Source organism: Lucilia cuprina, chromosome 4 (assembly GCF_022045245.1).
Source record: "Lucilia cuprina isolate Lc7/37 chromosome 4, ASM2204524v1, whole genome shotgun sequence".
Taxonomy (NCBI): Eukaryota; Metazoa; Arthropoda; class Insecta; order Diptera; family Calliphoridae; genus Lucilia; species Lucilia cuprina.
This window is the reverse complement of record NC_060952.1, coordinates 43,314,473-43,331,100: the sequence shown is the minus strand read 5'-3', so window position 1 is coordinate 43,331,100 and position 16,628 is coordinate 43,314,473. Positions and strand designations below refer to the sequence as shown.

Sequence of the window (16,628 nt, the reverse complement as noted above, 5' to 3'; positions counted from 1 at the left end):
TATAGGATGTTGTTGATTATATGGTAAATTTGAATTCTGCAATCTACCACCGACACGAATTATTCCATTCTTGTCTATAAAGGGAAATAAACTCGCTATTCTGCTGCATCTATTTACTACGCCAAATTTCTTTAATGCTTCTCCATATAGCTTGTCAATCAACTCCAGCTCTTCATCAATATCATCTTTTACGGAGTGATTGACCACTAATTCACGGTGGATTTGTTTTATATCCACCATGATTTTTTCCCAAGAGCTTTTTTTGTGCTCAAGTATTAGAATGTTTTCTGCTTCAATGTCAGATAAACATTCTTCTAATTTTTGAATTTCTCTACGAAATTGAATAAGCAAGTTGGACGTCACTTCCTCATCTTTTCTTATGCCGGCTTCATCATGGGTTTTTACCTTCTCTTCTTTGTAAGTATTATCTTCCTCTCCTGGAGCATTCTCTGGCTCTCTTGGAATATTCTCTGGCTCTCTTGGAGCATTCTCTGGCTCTCTTGGAGCATTCTCTGGCTCTCTTGGAGCATTCTCTAGCTCTCTTGGAGCTCTTTCTAACTCTTTTTTAGAGTTTTCCGCAAGGTTGGGTTTTAACTGATGCAACAATTCTTGCATCATAAATCTCACCTGCTCCATCACCTCATCTTTTATAGAAATCCTAATTGATTCTAATGATTTCTGATGGCTGGATTCCATTTGGCTTTCTTCTAAGTTTTCTGCTTTTTTGGGCGCCAATATAGCTTCTGCAGAAGTTTGGCCATACTTCTGCATCGCAGTTCTGCACAGTTTAATAAGATCAATGCCATTTTGGAAGAACTTATTTTTAAAATAGTCCTCTGATGTCTCTCCAAGCTTATTGAGAACAGTGTCGTTCTCATAAAATTGTCTTTCTAAGCTATCGATACGGTTTTGATATTGTGCAATTGATGCACTACGTATCTCTGTGCGTTCAATCTTCGCCAAAATTGCAGTCAACTGATCTGTGATCTGCTTTTGAGATTCGTATAAATTTTGTCTCTGAGCCATTTTTAATGTTTTTTATTATTTTTTTTTTTTTTTTTTTTTTTTTTTTATTTATTTAAGTCGACTTTTTCTTTTTAAATTTTTATTTATATTTTTTATTGTATATATATTCTTTAATTTTTTGCGCTGGTTTTTTTTTTTTATCGAAGGACCATGTATGAACGTACTGTTCGAATGAATGTTTGTAAGACATTAAGAGTTTATTTAAAATCAATGATCTTAAGAGCTAAATACAAAAATCTTAAAACTAACTAGAACTATGATAAGACATCTTGTGCACATGTGTACTTTCAGTCTTATCAGTGTAATGTTTCTATCTTAGCATGGGGTAATAACTGCATCAGTGATATAAATATATTTCATGCCTCATTATTAACTCTAACATATGGTTTATGCGTCACATAAACAACAGAATTAATGTGCATCTTAGAACTAAAGTTCTTATCACTGCTACGGCTTGTCCTAAAAACAAAGCGATAATACATATTTATTTGTAGTACAAACAAACGTATATAATATTTTTTATGACCTAACCCATGCACTTGAACTTATAATTTATGATCTTTCTTATTTTACTTAAACAAAATTAAACATAAATAAATGCGTGTTCAATTCTGAACAGGTGGTTCGTATCTGCGCTGTTAGTGACACGTAAAGGACAAACAGATGGACATGGCTTAGATGACTGAATGATTCTAAATCTATAAGTATAAGAATAGAAATATCAACCTGCAGTAGCGTCTTTTGGTTTTCAGAGAAAATGCAAATTACTTAAATATAATGCGGCAGCTATTGTGCATTGTAGCAATTTTATTGTTTTATTAAGGAAAAAGCAATCACTGGTCTAAAGTCAATAATCAAAATCAGGTGAAATCAATCTTCCGGCAAAGCGATGATGTCATGAACTTCCCTGATGCGTAAAAAGGAATACTAAATCAGTACTAATTCCCAATATATGCAGAATAACCCGATCTTTCACCAATTTTAGCATTTTTCCCATGATCATAAAGATTGCTCTACGGGATGACAGGCAACCATTGCATACTGACCTGATAATTCCCCAGCATATACTGGCGTCCCACTACACGACCGCTAAGAGATACCAATCGGGTTTAGTAATACAGCTTTATACACAGACCTGTTCGAAGAGAGAATTATCCAACCCATTAGGTATATGATATATCAGTCCTTAAACAAACATTCTCTTCTCGTTAGATATCTCAAACGATTTAAGTTAAGCGGGATCTCGTTCCTACTTATGAAACGCTATCATTTGCGTTCATCTGGTTCATGCTATATCTGTGTTCGCTCAAAGATTTTGCAAATGTTTAATATTTTAACATCAGAGGTTGTGTGAAGTAAATACATTCCTATTAAGTCAGAAATATAATGGAGGTTTATTGGCCAAAATAGAGTTGCTAGTCAGGCTAAGATCTTACTACTACAAGTAAAGCGACATATACTTCACAATAAACTAAAACTATAAATTAGTTTTAAGAAAATATCCTTAGGATACTTATACTCTTGCAGCCTTGTTATATAAGATTTGTTATTATATTTGATTCGATATAGTCATTATATGTGTTATAAAAATATTGAAATTTTGAAAACAATAATTTATATTTTTATGTTCTCACAATGATATTAATAGCTATACACATTTAGTTTCTTAATTAATTTGAAGTATTTCAAATCAATTTCAATGGCATGTAAGTGTTATATTCCGCTGTACGACTACATATAGTCAAAAAGTCAGATAAACTTATAAATAGATTCCGTTTTTGTAGTTTAACATTCGATACATCATCAACAGTATCGCGGCATGCAATTAGTTGTGCAGATTTTATCAGACTTGTTATTTTTGTTCGAGTGTATGTGCGTCAGTATTTTAAGTATATTTGGTAGAAAAAATGTTAATTTTGTCGTTAAGTCAAGTTCTGCTGGCATTTCTGTGATTTTTTTTATTTGCTTCTCGTATATAAGTATTTTTCTTTTAGAGTTTGTGTCTTAAGTCTTTCGTTTTAATTTGATTGATAAAATGTTTGTTGCTAATACTGTTATTGTTTGCGTTGTTGTTGATGTTGTTGTTGCGTCTTTGTGACGGCTGTTAAATGTACAAAGTGTACGTATGTATACATATTGTATGCAAGATTTGCTAATATGTACAAGTAAATGTTTGTGAATGAATGATTGTATTTCTTTTAAGTTGTTATTAAATTAAGAGTTTATCAAATTATTTGTGCGATTGTTGTTGTTTAACTTGTTGAATTGTTTCTTTAGCAACTTGCTTTTTTTGTATTTTTTCCGTTTTGTGAAATGTACGTTTAAACAAATTTGACATGCCTGTTTGCCTGAGGTTATTTAAACAACAAAACTATTTGACATTTATAAGAATGTCTTTGTCGAGTTGAAATTCTTAATAAATATTTGGCAGGTATAAAATTATTGATTTTTTATTTTTATTTTAGTAATTAAAGATTTTCAATAAAGATTTTGTTTAGTTTTTTTGTGACTGTTAGAGAAATCTATTGTCTAATGTTTTAAAATTTTGAAGTTTTTTTTTCGAAATTATTGGCAATCATACTGAAAAAATGTGAATTTTTTAATTAAGTGAAACTGTCAATATTTTTTAAAATATGTATTTGAACACCCAGAAGCAGAGAATTTTGCATAAAGGAATTTAGAAAATCTATTCTTTAGAACTGTCATTGCTGTATTTTATAGAGTTTTTATTATGAGAAATACTTTAGTTTTTTATTCACATTCTGGTAATTTTTTACAATTTCCAATCATTTATTAAATCAGCCATCTGTCATTCAACTGATGTCATAGATGATGCATTTCCGATGAAGTGTATTTCTATGATTCAAGAACTTTTCGAAGGTAGAGAGTGTTTTGTTCTATTTTTTCTCCTTTCTTATTAAATCATTACAAATTTACATAAAATTGCAATAAATCAATGTCATTGTAAATGATATTGAGACTTTATTAAAGAAAACTAGTATAGCAAGAGTTATTAAATATGATATTAGTAGCAGACTTTAAAATAATTTGCGCAGATTTTTAATCAGAAAAATTTTTTTTTCAGATTTTGTAGAAGGTATAATAAACATGTTTTCACAGGTGAAGAATATGTGCACTCTACACCATTCTAAATAATATATTAGAACGATTTCACAAAGATGTCTACTCTTGTGAAAACTTGTTATAAAATTGCTTATGACCAATAATCAAGATAAGATCAACCTAAACTAAATATACCATATTTTATTTAGTAGTGCATCGAACGTTAAAGCAAACATATCCCACAGAGTTTTGCAGTTATTGACATACAATAAAATACATTTCTATCAAACATTCCGTATTTATTGTTGTACAATTAATTAATAAATATTTAACCTTTAAACTTAATAAATTATTTAACAAACAATTGTGGTTTATTATATTTTTTCTTTTCAATTATAGATGTTGGCGCGAATACCGTCTAATGAGACAAGGCCACTCAAAGGAAATTCTCAAGCCAATAGTGATCTCATTGCAGGCAATGAGTTTCTCAAACTATTTATGGAACATGATCAGTTAGAAAAAGATTTCCAAAGTAGTGGGGGCAGTGGTAGTAGTAATGCGGGTGCAGAAAAAATAAAGGATGTAGTGGCAGCTACGAAAAAAGAAGAGTCATTCGACAAAAAATCCGCCGAAACGGGGAGAAGGTCTAGTAGCGGTAGAAGTTTAAAAGACAAGGGACCCAAGCTTAATCAGGCCGAGGGTCAGTTGGAGGATAGTAAACAAGTAGTTAAATTAGTTACCTCAGGTAGTAAAATTGTGTTTTTAGAAGATTACGATGAAAATGATGCCATCTTAGATGCTGAAGTCAGAGATATTGATTTAAAAAAAGAAATATTTAAACAAAAAACTCATCCCAATTTAGATGATTACAAAGTGGTGGCTGTGAGTGTTTCCTCTTCTAGTCAACGAGGCACAGCTACAGCCAGAAATCGCTTTACCAATAAAGCCAGTTCAGTCAAATATGAAAAGCGACCGTTAACAACAGCGATAACAACCAGCACAACAACTACTACTAGCAAAACGATCACAACTATGACACCTAAACCACCAACAGCGACTACTGTCAGATCACAAACATCACCTGCGTTGTTGTCGTCATCGGCATCATCAACTAAAATCGATACCACAGTTGGAGACAACTTTATCAATCGCTCACATAAAAGTGAGTTTTCCATAGAGGAAGTTGAACCTCTGACAATGACACAGCATAAATCACGTAAAATAATTCAATCACGTCATCGTAAATACCCGGTAACAAGTGTAGCAGACACATTGGAAGCTTTAGATTCAGAAAATAGTGCTTCTACCAATATACAAAATGTTTTAGCAGCACCGCTACAAACGTCCGCTTCAGCACGTTCCACATCAATGGTGACAACTACGTATCACAGTGGTCAACGTAATATGACCATTAATCACGATTCGAATTTGCATATGGCTCAGTCTCGTCATAAAACCGCAACTGGAACGACTACAAACACCAGCGATGACAAGTTTAAAGGTGGTGATATGCAGCAACAACAACAGCAAATGACAAATGGTGGTATAGAAGATCAGTTGTTACCATTTCAAACTGTTATATACCATGATAGTAAAGCAGGTCATGGTCCACAATCACGCTCAATTTCCTATTCTTCAATCTCACAAAATGTGGAAGATTTAAAGAAGTGGCAACAATCGGGTATCTTAGCCGAAGCACGACGTAATGTCAGTGAGAGTTTAAAACCCATGCCCAGATCTAATGTTTCCTTATCAAATCATCAGCCAGAACCAGCTAAATTCTATTCACAACCTTCAAAAATGTATAGCGAACCATCAAAATTTTATTCTGAACCTTCCAAGGTCTATTCAGAACCAGCAAAAGTATATGGAGAACCTGAAAAATTTTACTCCGAACCTGCTAAAGTTTATGGACAACCATCAAAAGTGTATTCAGAACCCTCCAAGGTATATTCGCAGCCGGCTAAAGTCTACAGCGAACCAGCCAAAACATACTGGCCTATTTTAACAGCCACTTCAACTCAAACCCCCCTTACATTACCTCCAACTAATGCTCCCACAATCTCTACCATTCCGCCAACATCACTTCCGGTAAATATACATCAATCATCGAGAAAACCTGCCATAGTTTCACGCATTGCATTTGGTGAAGCCCATTTGGCATCAAGCACATCTACTAGCACTAGTACTACAACAACAACCACAACTGCTCCATTGACCACAACAACGCGATCATATGGCTCACATAGTCAGCATCATCATTATTCTCGTACATATAGCAGTCATCGTAATCCATCAATTTCTTCTTCGTTTAACAATGAAAATTCATCCTTGTCATCTTCATCCTCATCAACTTCATCAACACCTTCACGTCGTATACTTTTTAATCTAGACCGTTTACCGTATGATCTTTTAAATGCACCTGAACCATCGATACAGCAGCAACAACTTTTGGAACTGCAAAAAACCAAGAGGCCACAACAGACATTAACATACCAGCAGTCGAATCAGCAGCAGCAACCGCAACAGCGTCATAATATAAATCCATGTTTAGAGTCAGCAGTTACTTCATTATTTTCATCATCATCTTTATCTGCTCATCCAGCATTACAAAAACAACGTCAACATACATCATTGTCAGATCAACAACAACATTCTAATCAAAATGCCAAAGGATTGCCCAACGGAGGTGAGTTTCATTTTACATTGTTACTTTGTTGTAATTTTTTTTTATATAAATTTTGTTGGTGAAAAGATCATATAACTTAAATGAAAAATTTTTTCGAATATGAGTTCCCGATGTTAAATGATTTGTCTATGAATTCGAATATGATTTGCAATGTTATGTCATGTTTTAAAAATATGTCAATTAAGTGGTGATAACATTTGATCATTGATTTTTAATTTCATTTTGTTGTAGTACATAAGTTTGCATTTTTACGTATAGTTGTTGGTCTTTTTCTCTATCAATTCTTGTGGTTTGTTGCATTACTTTGCCTGAATGCAACATTACTTTGGATTGTTTTAATGGAAAAACACTACACGTCGAATGAATTCGCTACTTTTGTTGTTATTCGATTAAAGAGAATCTTATTAAATTGAGAGAATAAACCATAAACTTGATATAAAACGAATATTGTTGAAACCCTAAGTCAGGGGTTCAAAACATTTTTTACTTCTTAAATCCTTAGGGGACTTTCGTTAATATCAGGAACACCGTTACATATTTTAACTTTTGATAGTCAAGTAAAAGTAGTCTTGTCATGTCTATTTAATATTCTCGGTAGAGTTGGCAAATTGATACAATTTTATCTTTAAAAGTAGAATGATATATTGTAGTAAATTACATGTGTCGGATAAATGAGAAGTGCGCTGGGTTATCTGATGATGGATAAAAGGTATCATATACAAACGATACCATTAAATTTTCCTGTCTTGTCCAGATATATTCAGAGTAAACTCTGTTCATATCAGAATTACCACAGTGTGTCCCTGTGAGTAAGAACAAAATCTCGGCTTATTTGATGGAATCGTACTTCAGTCTGCCAGTTACGTCTCTAGGTGGTGTTGTAAACGGAAGTGATGTTTTACTTCTCGGAAGTTAAGCAACGGGGCAGCAATGGTCAGAGATTTGATAGCTCAAGTACACGAGCAAAGTGTACAATATGTACAATACAATTTACTCACCCAGTGGTTGAAAAAGTATCACCGTGAGATAGGGCAACACTCCAGGTACTCACGTAAAGCACTTCGACTTCATATTAAAATTCTGTGAAGAAGAGTACGGATGGGATCGTCTAATCATATTACATTAAAAGAAAATACGGAAGGAAACTTTTTTTAAATGATTAAAAAAACAAGCAATTCACATTAAATCAGGGATGTACCAATAGTGTAAACACAAAATATATAAATTATACGACTTTGCCATGTAGACGAAATTTCATTTCACTTTTTCATTAGACTTTACGAACTTAAAGTGTGATCGTGTGTAGGGCACTTTAGTTGAGTGATAGTGTGAATGGACGTTATGACAATTGCAAAAGAGCCATCCATAATGTCTATGACTAAGAGTCGTTTTGCGGACCAGAAATACTGTAAGAAATTAGCATTTTATTTTGCTTATAAATAGTACATAGTATTCCTACAATAAAAAGTGTTCTCCGGGATACTCTAGTGCATATACCGGCGGATAGAGAGGCTGATAAAAAAAATCACCACTACACACACACTATTGGCATTTTTTCATTGAAATTGCACTGAAGAAAATATTTGGTTATTTTTAATTTTGAAGATTAAATTGCATTACTGTAAAATGGGAATATTTATAAACAATGTGTAATCAATGTACTTAAGAATGATAATTTCTTTACATAGAAACAACATTTCTAATTAAAATGTACAAAAAAAGTATGAAACAAGATTAACTTATTTACTTTCATTGTTATGCACTCTAGAAAATTATTTAGAGTGTACGTTGCTTTTGTAAATTATGCTCTTGCTTTTGCAAGTTGTTTTTGCTTTTTTTCAAGTTGTGTTTGCAATTTCTTTAAAAAAGCGACATCAGCCTACTTTGTTGAATGCTGTCAAGCAACTAAATAAAATATTTGTATTTTTGATGCTCTTGTTTAGAGGTTCGTATGCGATCGTTTTGTGTACATGTAATTTGCCGAAAATCTTCGTTGTCAGAACAATACTAGCGCCGACGTCTGCTCTAGTGCCCAAAAATTACATTGTAATGTAATTTCAGATTGTAATTCAAAGCTATCATGTATGTTTAAGCTATTTTACTCTTTCACATATACGGGACACCAGTGTCTCAAGATTTTTTTTACATTTATAGCCTAATTTTGAGTTCACAGTTATAGTTAATGGTTATTTTCAAAGAAAATTACGTTCTTTTTTAGAAGTTGATGTCACTACATGCTAAAAGTGATAATATCCTGCGATATCCTTTGAAAATACTTTTTAAATTTTTCATCCAAAATGATTATTACATGTTAAAATAAAGTGTGTGGAGAAGTTATATCCATAAAAAGTCCAGTGGTTTAGTTTTGTGCGTGAAAGGGTTAATGAAAAAACATTTTTTTTCAAGAAAACTTTAGAAATGTTACAGGTGGTTGAACTTTAAATTTACACTACAAACTTTAGTAAACGTGACAGTGGCCGATTTAACATTAAATTTTCTCTCAAATATTTTTAAAACTTTTAGTTCGTCTACACATTAGCTCTGATGACATTATTGGTCTGTCAAATTTAATAAAATGTGCAAACTTTTTATTGTATTTATCACGTTTTATTTACAGTTTTTTTTGTGTTTTTATACCCTACACCACTATAGTGGGGAGGGTATTAAACGTTTGTGCTGATGTTTGTAACATACAAAAATATTGGTCCAATAACCACCTTAAAGTATACCGATCGATTCAGAATCATTTTTTGAGTCGATTAAGACATGTTCGTTCGTCCGTCTGGCTGTCCATGTAAACCTTGTGCGCAAGGTACAGGCCGCAATTTTCAAGATAATTTGATAAAATTTGGACCAAGCATGTTTTTTTGGCACAGGTATGAAGCCTATTGAAAATGGTTGAAATCGCTCCATTATTTCTCCTAGCCCCCATACAACCGTACCACCCTATTTGAACTTCTTATGCCATAATTACGTCAAATATTCTATCTCTTTAAAAATTGACTTGTAACCATTTTTATCGCAATGAAACTCAACAAAACTAACTGTTATTTAAAATTTTCCCAAATTTACCGAGGATCGGCCCATATTTGACCTATATAAAGCCTCATTTAGAAATTTTAGTTCTTTTTATCAATAAATTGCTTAAATATTTTAGAATTATGGTAATATTCAACATAAAAGTTTCTTTATAAAAAATAAAAATTTTAAAAATATACTCATGGTGTAGGGTATTATATGGTCGGCCATGCCTGACTATACTTTTCTACTTGTTTATTTTTCTTTTTAATTTTGCCAACATTTTCCTGTTTTCTAATTTATTTTTCATTTGTTTTTTTCTTTTATTTGCTTCGCAGATCTAGTCAAATGTGTAGCTGAAATTTCCCATACATCAGCAGCTGCCGCTACTCACGATGATAGTAGTGATGATACTGGTGGCGGTGTTGAAGTATTTACCACCGAACGCAGTCATCTTGAAGAGCTTTTCACGCCGACCCCAGAGCAAAATTACGAAATAGAAGAATCTGTTAGTGTAATGACAAATGGGCGAGCCCATAGCGGTGGTAGAAACAGTTTGACACATCCAACCACATCACCCATACACCAACAACAGCATCATGGTTTCAAGCCGAATAGACAACGAACTCGCGTACACTTTGGTACGAATGTCGAAAATCCAGAGGTTCACGATGGCGGACATCATCATCATCATCATATGAGTCAAACATCGTACAACACCAACGCAAATGCCAATACAGACACCAGAAACAATAGACACCACAGTACTCCAGACTACAATCAGTATGATGACGATAGTGATGGTGGCGGTGGTGGTGACGATAGTGGAGATAATGGTGCAGCGAAGAATAATGATTATGATGATGGTGGTTCCCCTGTCAATGGCAATAATGATGATGGCAGCAATGGTGATGGTGGCGGTGATGATAATGATGACTCTAAAGTGGCCTATATTGTTGAGGGTCACAACTATCGCAAATATCGCGTCGAAGAAGAAACCGATGATGGATTCATTGTAGGCGAATATGGTGTTGTAGATCATAATGATGGCAACTTGCGAGGTGTGCGTTACACAGCCGACTCGACCATCAATCGTAGTCTAATACAAAAGGCCTTGTTGACATTTTTAAAACTAAAGTAATCTAATGGTAAAGCGGAGTAACAATGAGGGAAACAGTAGAGTTGACAAGTAATTGCAATCGTATGGTATGGTCAGTAGAAGTTTAAGATGATGGTATTAACTATTTGTGATGATTCCTAATACAAAACAAACAAACAACTTTAAAGTAGAAAACAAGATAAAATATAGGTTTGCTATTTTTAAAGATCAGTAGTTTAATAGTTACTTTGTTTAGATTTAAGAGTATAGTTTATAGAAAAAAGTTCAATTTGTTTGAAATAAGAAACGAAATGCAACAAACAAACAAATAACCAACCAACAAAACCAATCAATAAAACGTATGTGATTCAAGTCTTATTTTAAAAGAAAAAGTAGTTTTTAATTTATGTAGTAATTTTAGTTTTATTTTTCAACCTACATACTTACTTACATATAATATGTGTCTTGTGCAATATGTGGCCCCAAAAGGAACATTTTCTTATTTGCTTTTAGAATTTCAAACGATTTTGAATCATTCGGCTTGCTGATATCTCAAGTCTAGCGCAAAGTATTAATAAATTTGTAAAATATTAAGTTATTTTTGAACATTGGACGCTATTATTTTTTATATTCTATGTTTATACATATACGTTTTGTAAAAATGCAAAAACCTTTAAAATATCATAAGTCAACTTATAATAGTTAAGTAATACTGGTAATACTTTTGCAATTCTTAATCAATCCATTTTTCATAATTTCTATTCATTGCCATTACTCCCTCTAAAACTGTATAATTTTTGAATCCACTGAAGTTTAAGTTACGTTTAACCTAGTAACAAAAACAAATTCAATCCTTTTCTGCCGCCCATGTTGGACAAGACATTATTGTATGTATTTTTATAATTTTTGAGTTTATAAATATGTATTTATAACTAGAAACGATTAATCGTTCAATGTACTAGTTAGTTAGTATCCATTCATTCCTTTTAGCCTAAATACAGTTTTAGTCTGAATGTTTTCTTTTCGTAGTATGTGTAACTTAATTTATTATAATAGTTGTAGTTATTGTTATAAAATGTTTATCGTTATTTTTAATTTATTTACATTAGTGTATAATATTGCTACTCATATCAACAAAAAAAACGTACAGTTGTGGTCAAAATTATAAATACATTAATGTATATCTCAAACAAGAGATTAAGCTATAAAATTTTTATTAATCATCAGAAAAAGCATACATTTTTTTAATTTTGATGAAAAATTGCATTCAGCGATCTTTAATTGTCCCTGGATCGTTAATTTATATAAATAAAGCTGAAGGCATATCAATTGTCTTAAAATAATTTCTGAATTGAAAAATCCATGTTTGTTCATATGTTTGTTCTCCATCCATCCATGAAATTTTGTAATAAAATTTTAAATACTTATAACATCATTTTTGGCCCAAAGAAAAATATTGATATTGGTTTAAAATATGTTTTTAATTTCACGTAGCCCCATGCAATTCTGATGCTTTATAACTCATAATTATTTTAACTAATCAAGCGAACCATTATATGAAACCGATGTCTTCCAATCGGGATGAAATTTGCAGCAATATTAGTCCTATTGGAAGGTAAGGTAAATTTTTCACAAGACCGGTCAAAAGCTTTCGGAGTTTATATGATCAAAGTTTGATACCACTTAACTACCACTTGGGACAAGCCCGTATTGAAATGGTTAGTCACTTGGATAACATATTGTCTAGCTAGTATTCAGTACGACTGGTGCAAAATTTATCCTGATAAGACGACATCGGTTTCAATAGTTGGAGCACTTGACATGAAATCTCCCACATAAGTAGTATAAATAAATCGAAAAAAAGTAAAATTCAATGTATACAAAAGTAAGAAAATAAAGTGGATCATTGTCGATTATATGATACCCTACATACTTATTATCTATACTTTAATTTGTGTTTTCTGGGTATTAAACAAATATTACTATTGACATATAATTAACATAGAAGATTTTTATACCCTTTTTTAGGATGGTCATTTTTAATTTAGTTATTTTTTTAAATCATAGATATTGAGAATTCTGAAATTCTTATTGACTGTCTATAAGTTATTTTTTAATTGTTGAAACAACATAATTCCACTCTTACGAAATGTTCTTTAATTTTGAACACTACTGTATGCATTCTCTATTATTATTTTATTATTTTTTTGTTTCATGATATTGTTTTGTTGTTTCAAACAAAAAGTTACCGCATAGATTCTTACAGATGAAAACTACTTGCCATAAATATTTAAGAGTATTTCTACTATAAACTAAAATTAATCTACACAAGAGCAGTTAGTAGCAGAAGTTAGTAGAAGTAGCAGCAAAAAAAAAGTAAAACAAAAAACTGAAACTAATTTAATAAGAGAATATAAAACAAATTTAAAACTAAATCTCTATTATTCAACAAAAAATAAAAATAATACTCGTAATTGTAGCTTATTATTTGTTAGTTGTATGTATCTATCTATGTATCTATGTATCTTTGTACCTATATATGTTTCTATCTATAATATATAAGTAGTACATGTATGTATGTATTTAAATGTGTAGTATTGATGTAACTTTAGTAAACTTAACTAAAAACTATTGTAACTATAATTTTAAAACAACAACAAACGAAATATGAAAAAAATGGAATAAAACAATGCTTAAAGTTTACTTAGTTAAGTTTATTTAAACAAATGTTTGTAACTAAAACTAAAGAGGAGGAAAAATGGTATTACACCATATATTCGACATAGTATTGTTAACAAGAGTACTTAGCAGTTCGGTCGGACTCTCCCGAACTAATTATTAAACCTACTAATTAGGGTTTCCCTTAGCCATTGACTGTCCAAAAATCTAGCTGTTTTAACATGTGCTTGTCCTACGAGGAAGTCAATCATTAAGCTATAGAAGAGATGAACGGACAGATTAAATTGAATTTTTATGTCACGATTATCTTCACTTTCGTTTACAAAGGAACACCCGTGACAAAAGACGAATTACGGTTAGACGTTAGTCGAAATTGCTGTCTTTGCTGTCTTTTTTTTAATTTTTACCAAATTAACTATTTAAAGTTTGATAAACTTATAATTAATTAGGATATTACAAAGATAACGTAAATGAAGGGTGGAGGGGATATCACCAAACCGAATAATCGATTTTATCACATTATCAAATTATGTTTACGTTTATCGATTATTTATCATCCTTGAATGTTTGAAAGATTAATTTTGCATATGTTGGTAGGCAGACGAGTTTAATTGTTTTTAAAAGGGCAATGAAAACATTTCACTGTGTGAATTTTTTGTGCTAACTTTTTAAATTTTTTTGTATAAAAAATATATTGGTTGGTGATAGAATATTAATAACACTGAACAACAAGTGATAATAGTTTCGTCGGTATCATATAAAATAAATTTAAACCCCAGAACTGCCCCTGGGTCACATGCGTCAAATACAAAGAACCCCTGCGATGAAGAACAAAATGTTGTTAAAATTTAGAAAAAATCAGTAGCAAATTGTTTTAATTTTTTTGTTGAGTTATAGCGAATTTACCCCATGAATTGGTCGGTATATCACCGTTTTTGATCAGTTCTGAAAAGTTAAAAAAATGTACATTAAGATGGCATAGGAAAAATTTAAATGGATTAAACTAAAGACAATATATTAAAGTGTGAATTGTGGTTTTAATCAAGAACGCCTCAAAAATAGGGGCGAACCTATATGCACATGTACTAAAATTACTAATACAAATTACTAATACATTCTTTTATCAACCCTTTTTAATGTCAAATCAAACCGAATATTCTGAAAATACGTATATTGTAAGACCACTCTGACCAAAAAAAGATTAAGTTTCTCGTATTAAAAAAAGATCAGTCATTGAATCCAGAATTTTCTACATGATTAAGGGAAAACCGTACGGCATATATTACTAATGATTTTGTTCCACGATAACAATTTTAAACGAAAGCTAAATACTGTTTAAACTACAACTAAATCATACTATCAAAATTTCATAAAACCTTTCAAATAAAAGCAAGTTGACAATGTAATTAATATATATTTTAATGTGTTTTATTTTTTGAATGCCGGTAAGGACAACGATTTCCGCCGGTTTTAATGGAAGACATTTTATTTAGTATTTATAATTTTATATAATATGTTTAAGTAAACACATATATTTTAACACGAAGATTTCACTGGAGGCAAGTACATACATATCAATGTAGCTTACAAATAAGTACTAAAATAAGTTGTTATACTTTGGGAGTTTTTTTGTTTGTAAAATTAATAAAAAATAATCTAATAAAAAAGATTTATAGAGCTCGTGTTCGATTGTTTATAAAATATATATTTTTTAAGACATTCCAACTTTTTCACATTTTTATGACAAATAAGATCTAAACGATAAAAAGTATTTCAATGCCTAAAGACTCTGCTTACACACTGTATTTAAAAATTTAACAATGTATGTGTGAGTAAATATGAAGTAAAGATGAAGCTGATACAACAGTAAATTAACACGTTTAAAAATGTTTTATTAATATATTGAAAGAAATAGATAAAATGAAATAATTAATTAATAAAATAAATCAATTAGTAGTTAACTATAACATCATCATAAATATAACAAAATTATAAAACAAATTATTTAAAAATACATTTAGTTGAATTAATTTTAATGATCATAAAATTTAAAACATAAATTTTACACTTGTCAATTTTAATCGACTACAAGATTAGAAGTTCAAAGGAAGTGAGAAACAAGATTTGCTATAATTAACCATTAATGATTTTCGGATATTTGTCAATATGTTTTTATGTGAAAAAAGAATTAAAACATAGACCGTACTAGTTCCAATTTTTTAATGTTCCGTTTCAAAAGTTAATTATGTTTTCAGAATTTATCGTACAGCTGATAAAATATTTTATATAAACAGATAGAAAGAGAGCATAGATCCGGAATATATGTAGAATATAAGGTCGGAAAATTATACGATGCGAAAGAGAATTTATATAATACAAGAACAATACATAATAAATAATTTTTTATGAAAAATGTACAAAAAATAGGTACAATTTTCAGCACTTAAACGTCTGAATATCTAAAAAGTATTAAATTCATGAAGAGGCCTTATTTTTTGATTGAATGATAAGTTCTAACATGTTTTGTATCTTTTCTAGTTTAGGAGATATGTGTAAATTCGGAAAAATTTGAATTTAAAAAGTACTATCTTATTGGATCTATTTGGTAGGTAACCAACTCTTTGGCTTCAGCCTGCGCGATGAAGAATCAGTCAGTCTGTTAGCAAAGTTAGAATGTTATATATTTCAGTTTTCATACTTAGGGTAGAAGGGACCATATGCCACTATTTTATGGAGTTATCAAATTAAAACCACAATACTTATTATTAATTCATTTCTTGATTCGGATACTTATATATGTTGGCTTTAGTTTTATTCGTTTGAATTTTTCCTATGACTTCACACTATCACACTTTACGTTCCTAAAGTCTTATAAAAGAATTCCATCCGTATAAAAAAGAGAATAAATTACAGAGAATGAAATAAATTTATTTAAAATACATTCATTGCAAAAATAAAACTTTCCATAAGAGTACTAAATGTTCACATTTCTTATATTTTGCTCTTGCAAAAACTGACCAATCGTATTTGTCGCCGGGCTCTGCTTTAGATGAT

General features: G+C 31.0%; 1 protein-coding gene across 4 annotated transcripts in view; it reads left to right on the top strand.

The window, feature by feature from the left end:
• Positions 1–14,988, top strand: part of LOC111679873 (serine-rich adhesin for platelets) — a 78,029-nt gene extending 63,041 nt beyond the window's left edge. For all 4 annotated transcript variants that reach the window (XM_046948203.1, XM_046948201.1, XM_046948199.1 and 1 more), the window contains 2 exons: positions 4,489–6,778; positions 10,135–14,988. In XM_046948203.1, the coding sequence (XP_046804159.1) occupies positions 4,489–6,778; positions 10,135–10,937 (3,093 nt within the window). In that variant the 3' untranslated portion in view covers positions 10,938–14,988. The remainder of the gene's footprint in view (positions 1–4,488; positions 6,779–10,134) is intronic.
• Positions 14,989–16,628: the final 1,640 nt, after the last annotated feature.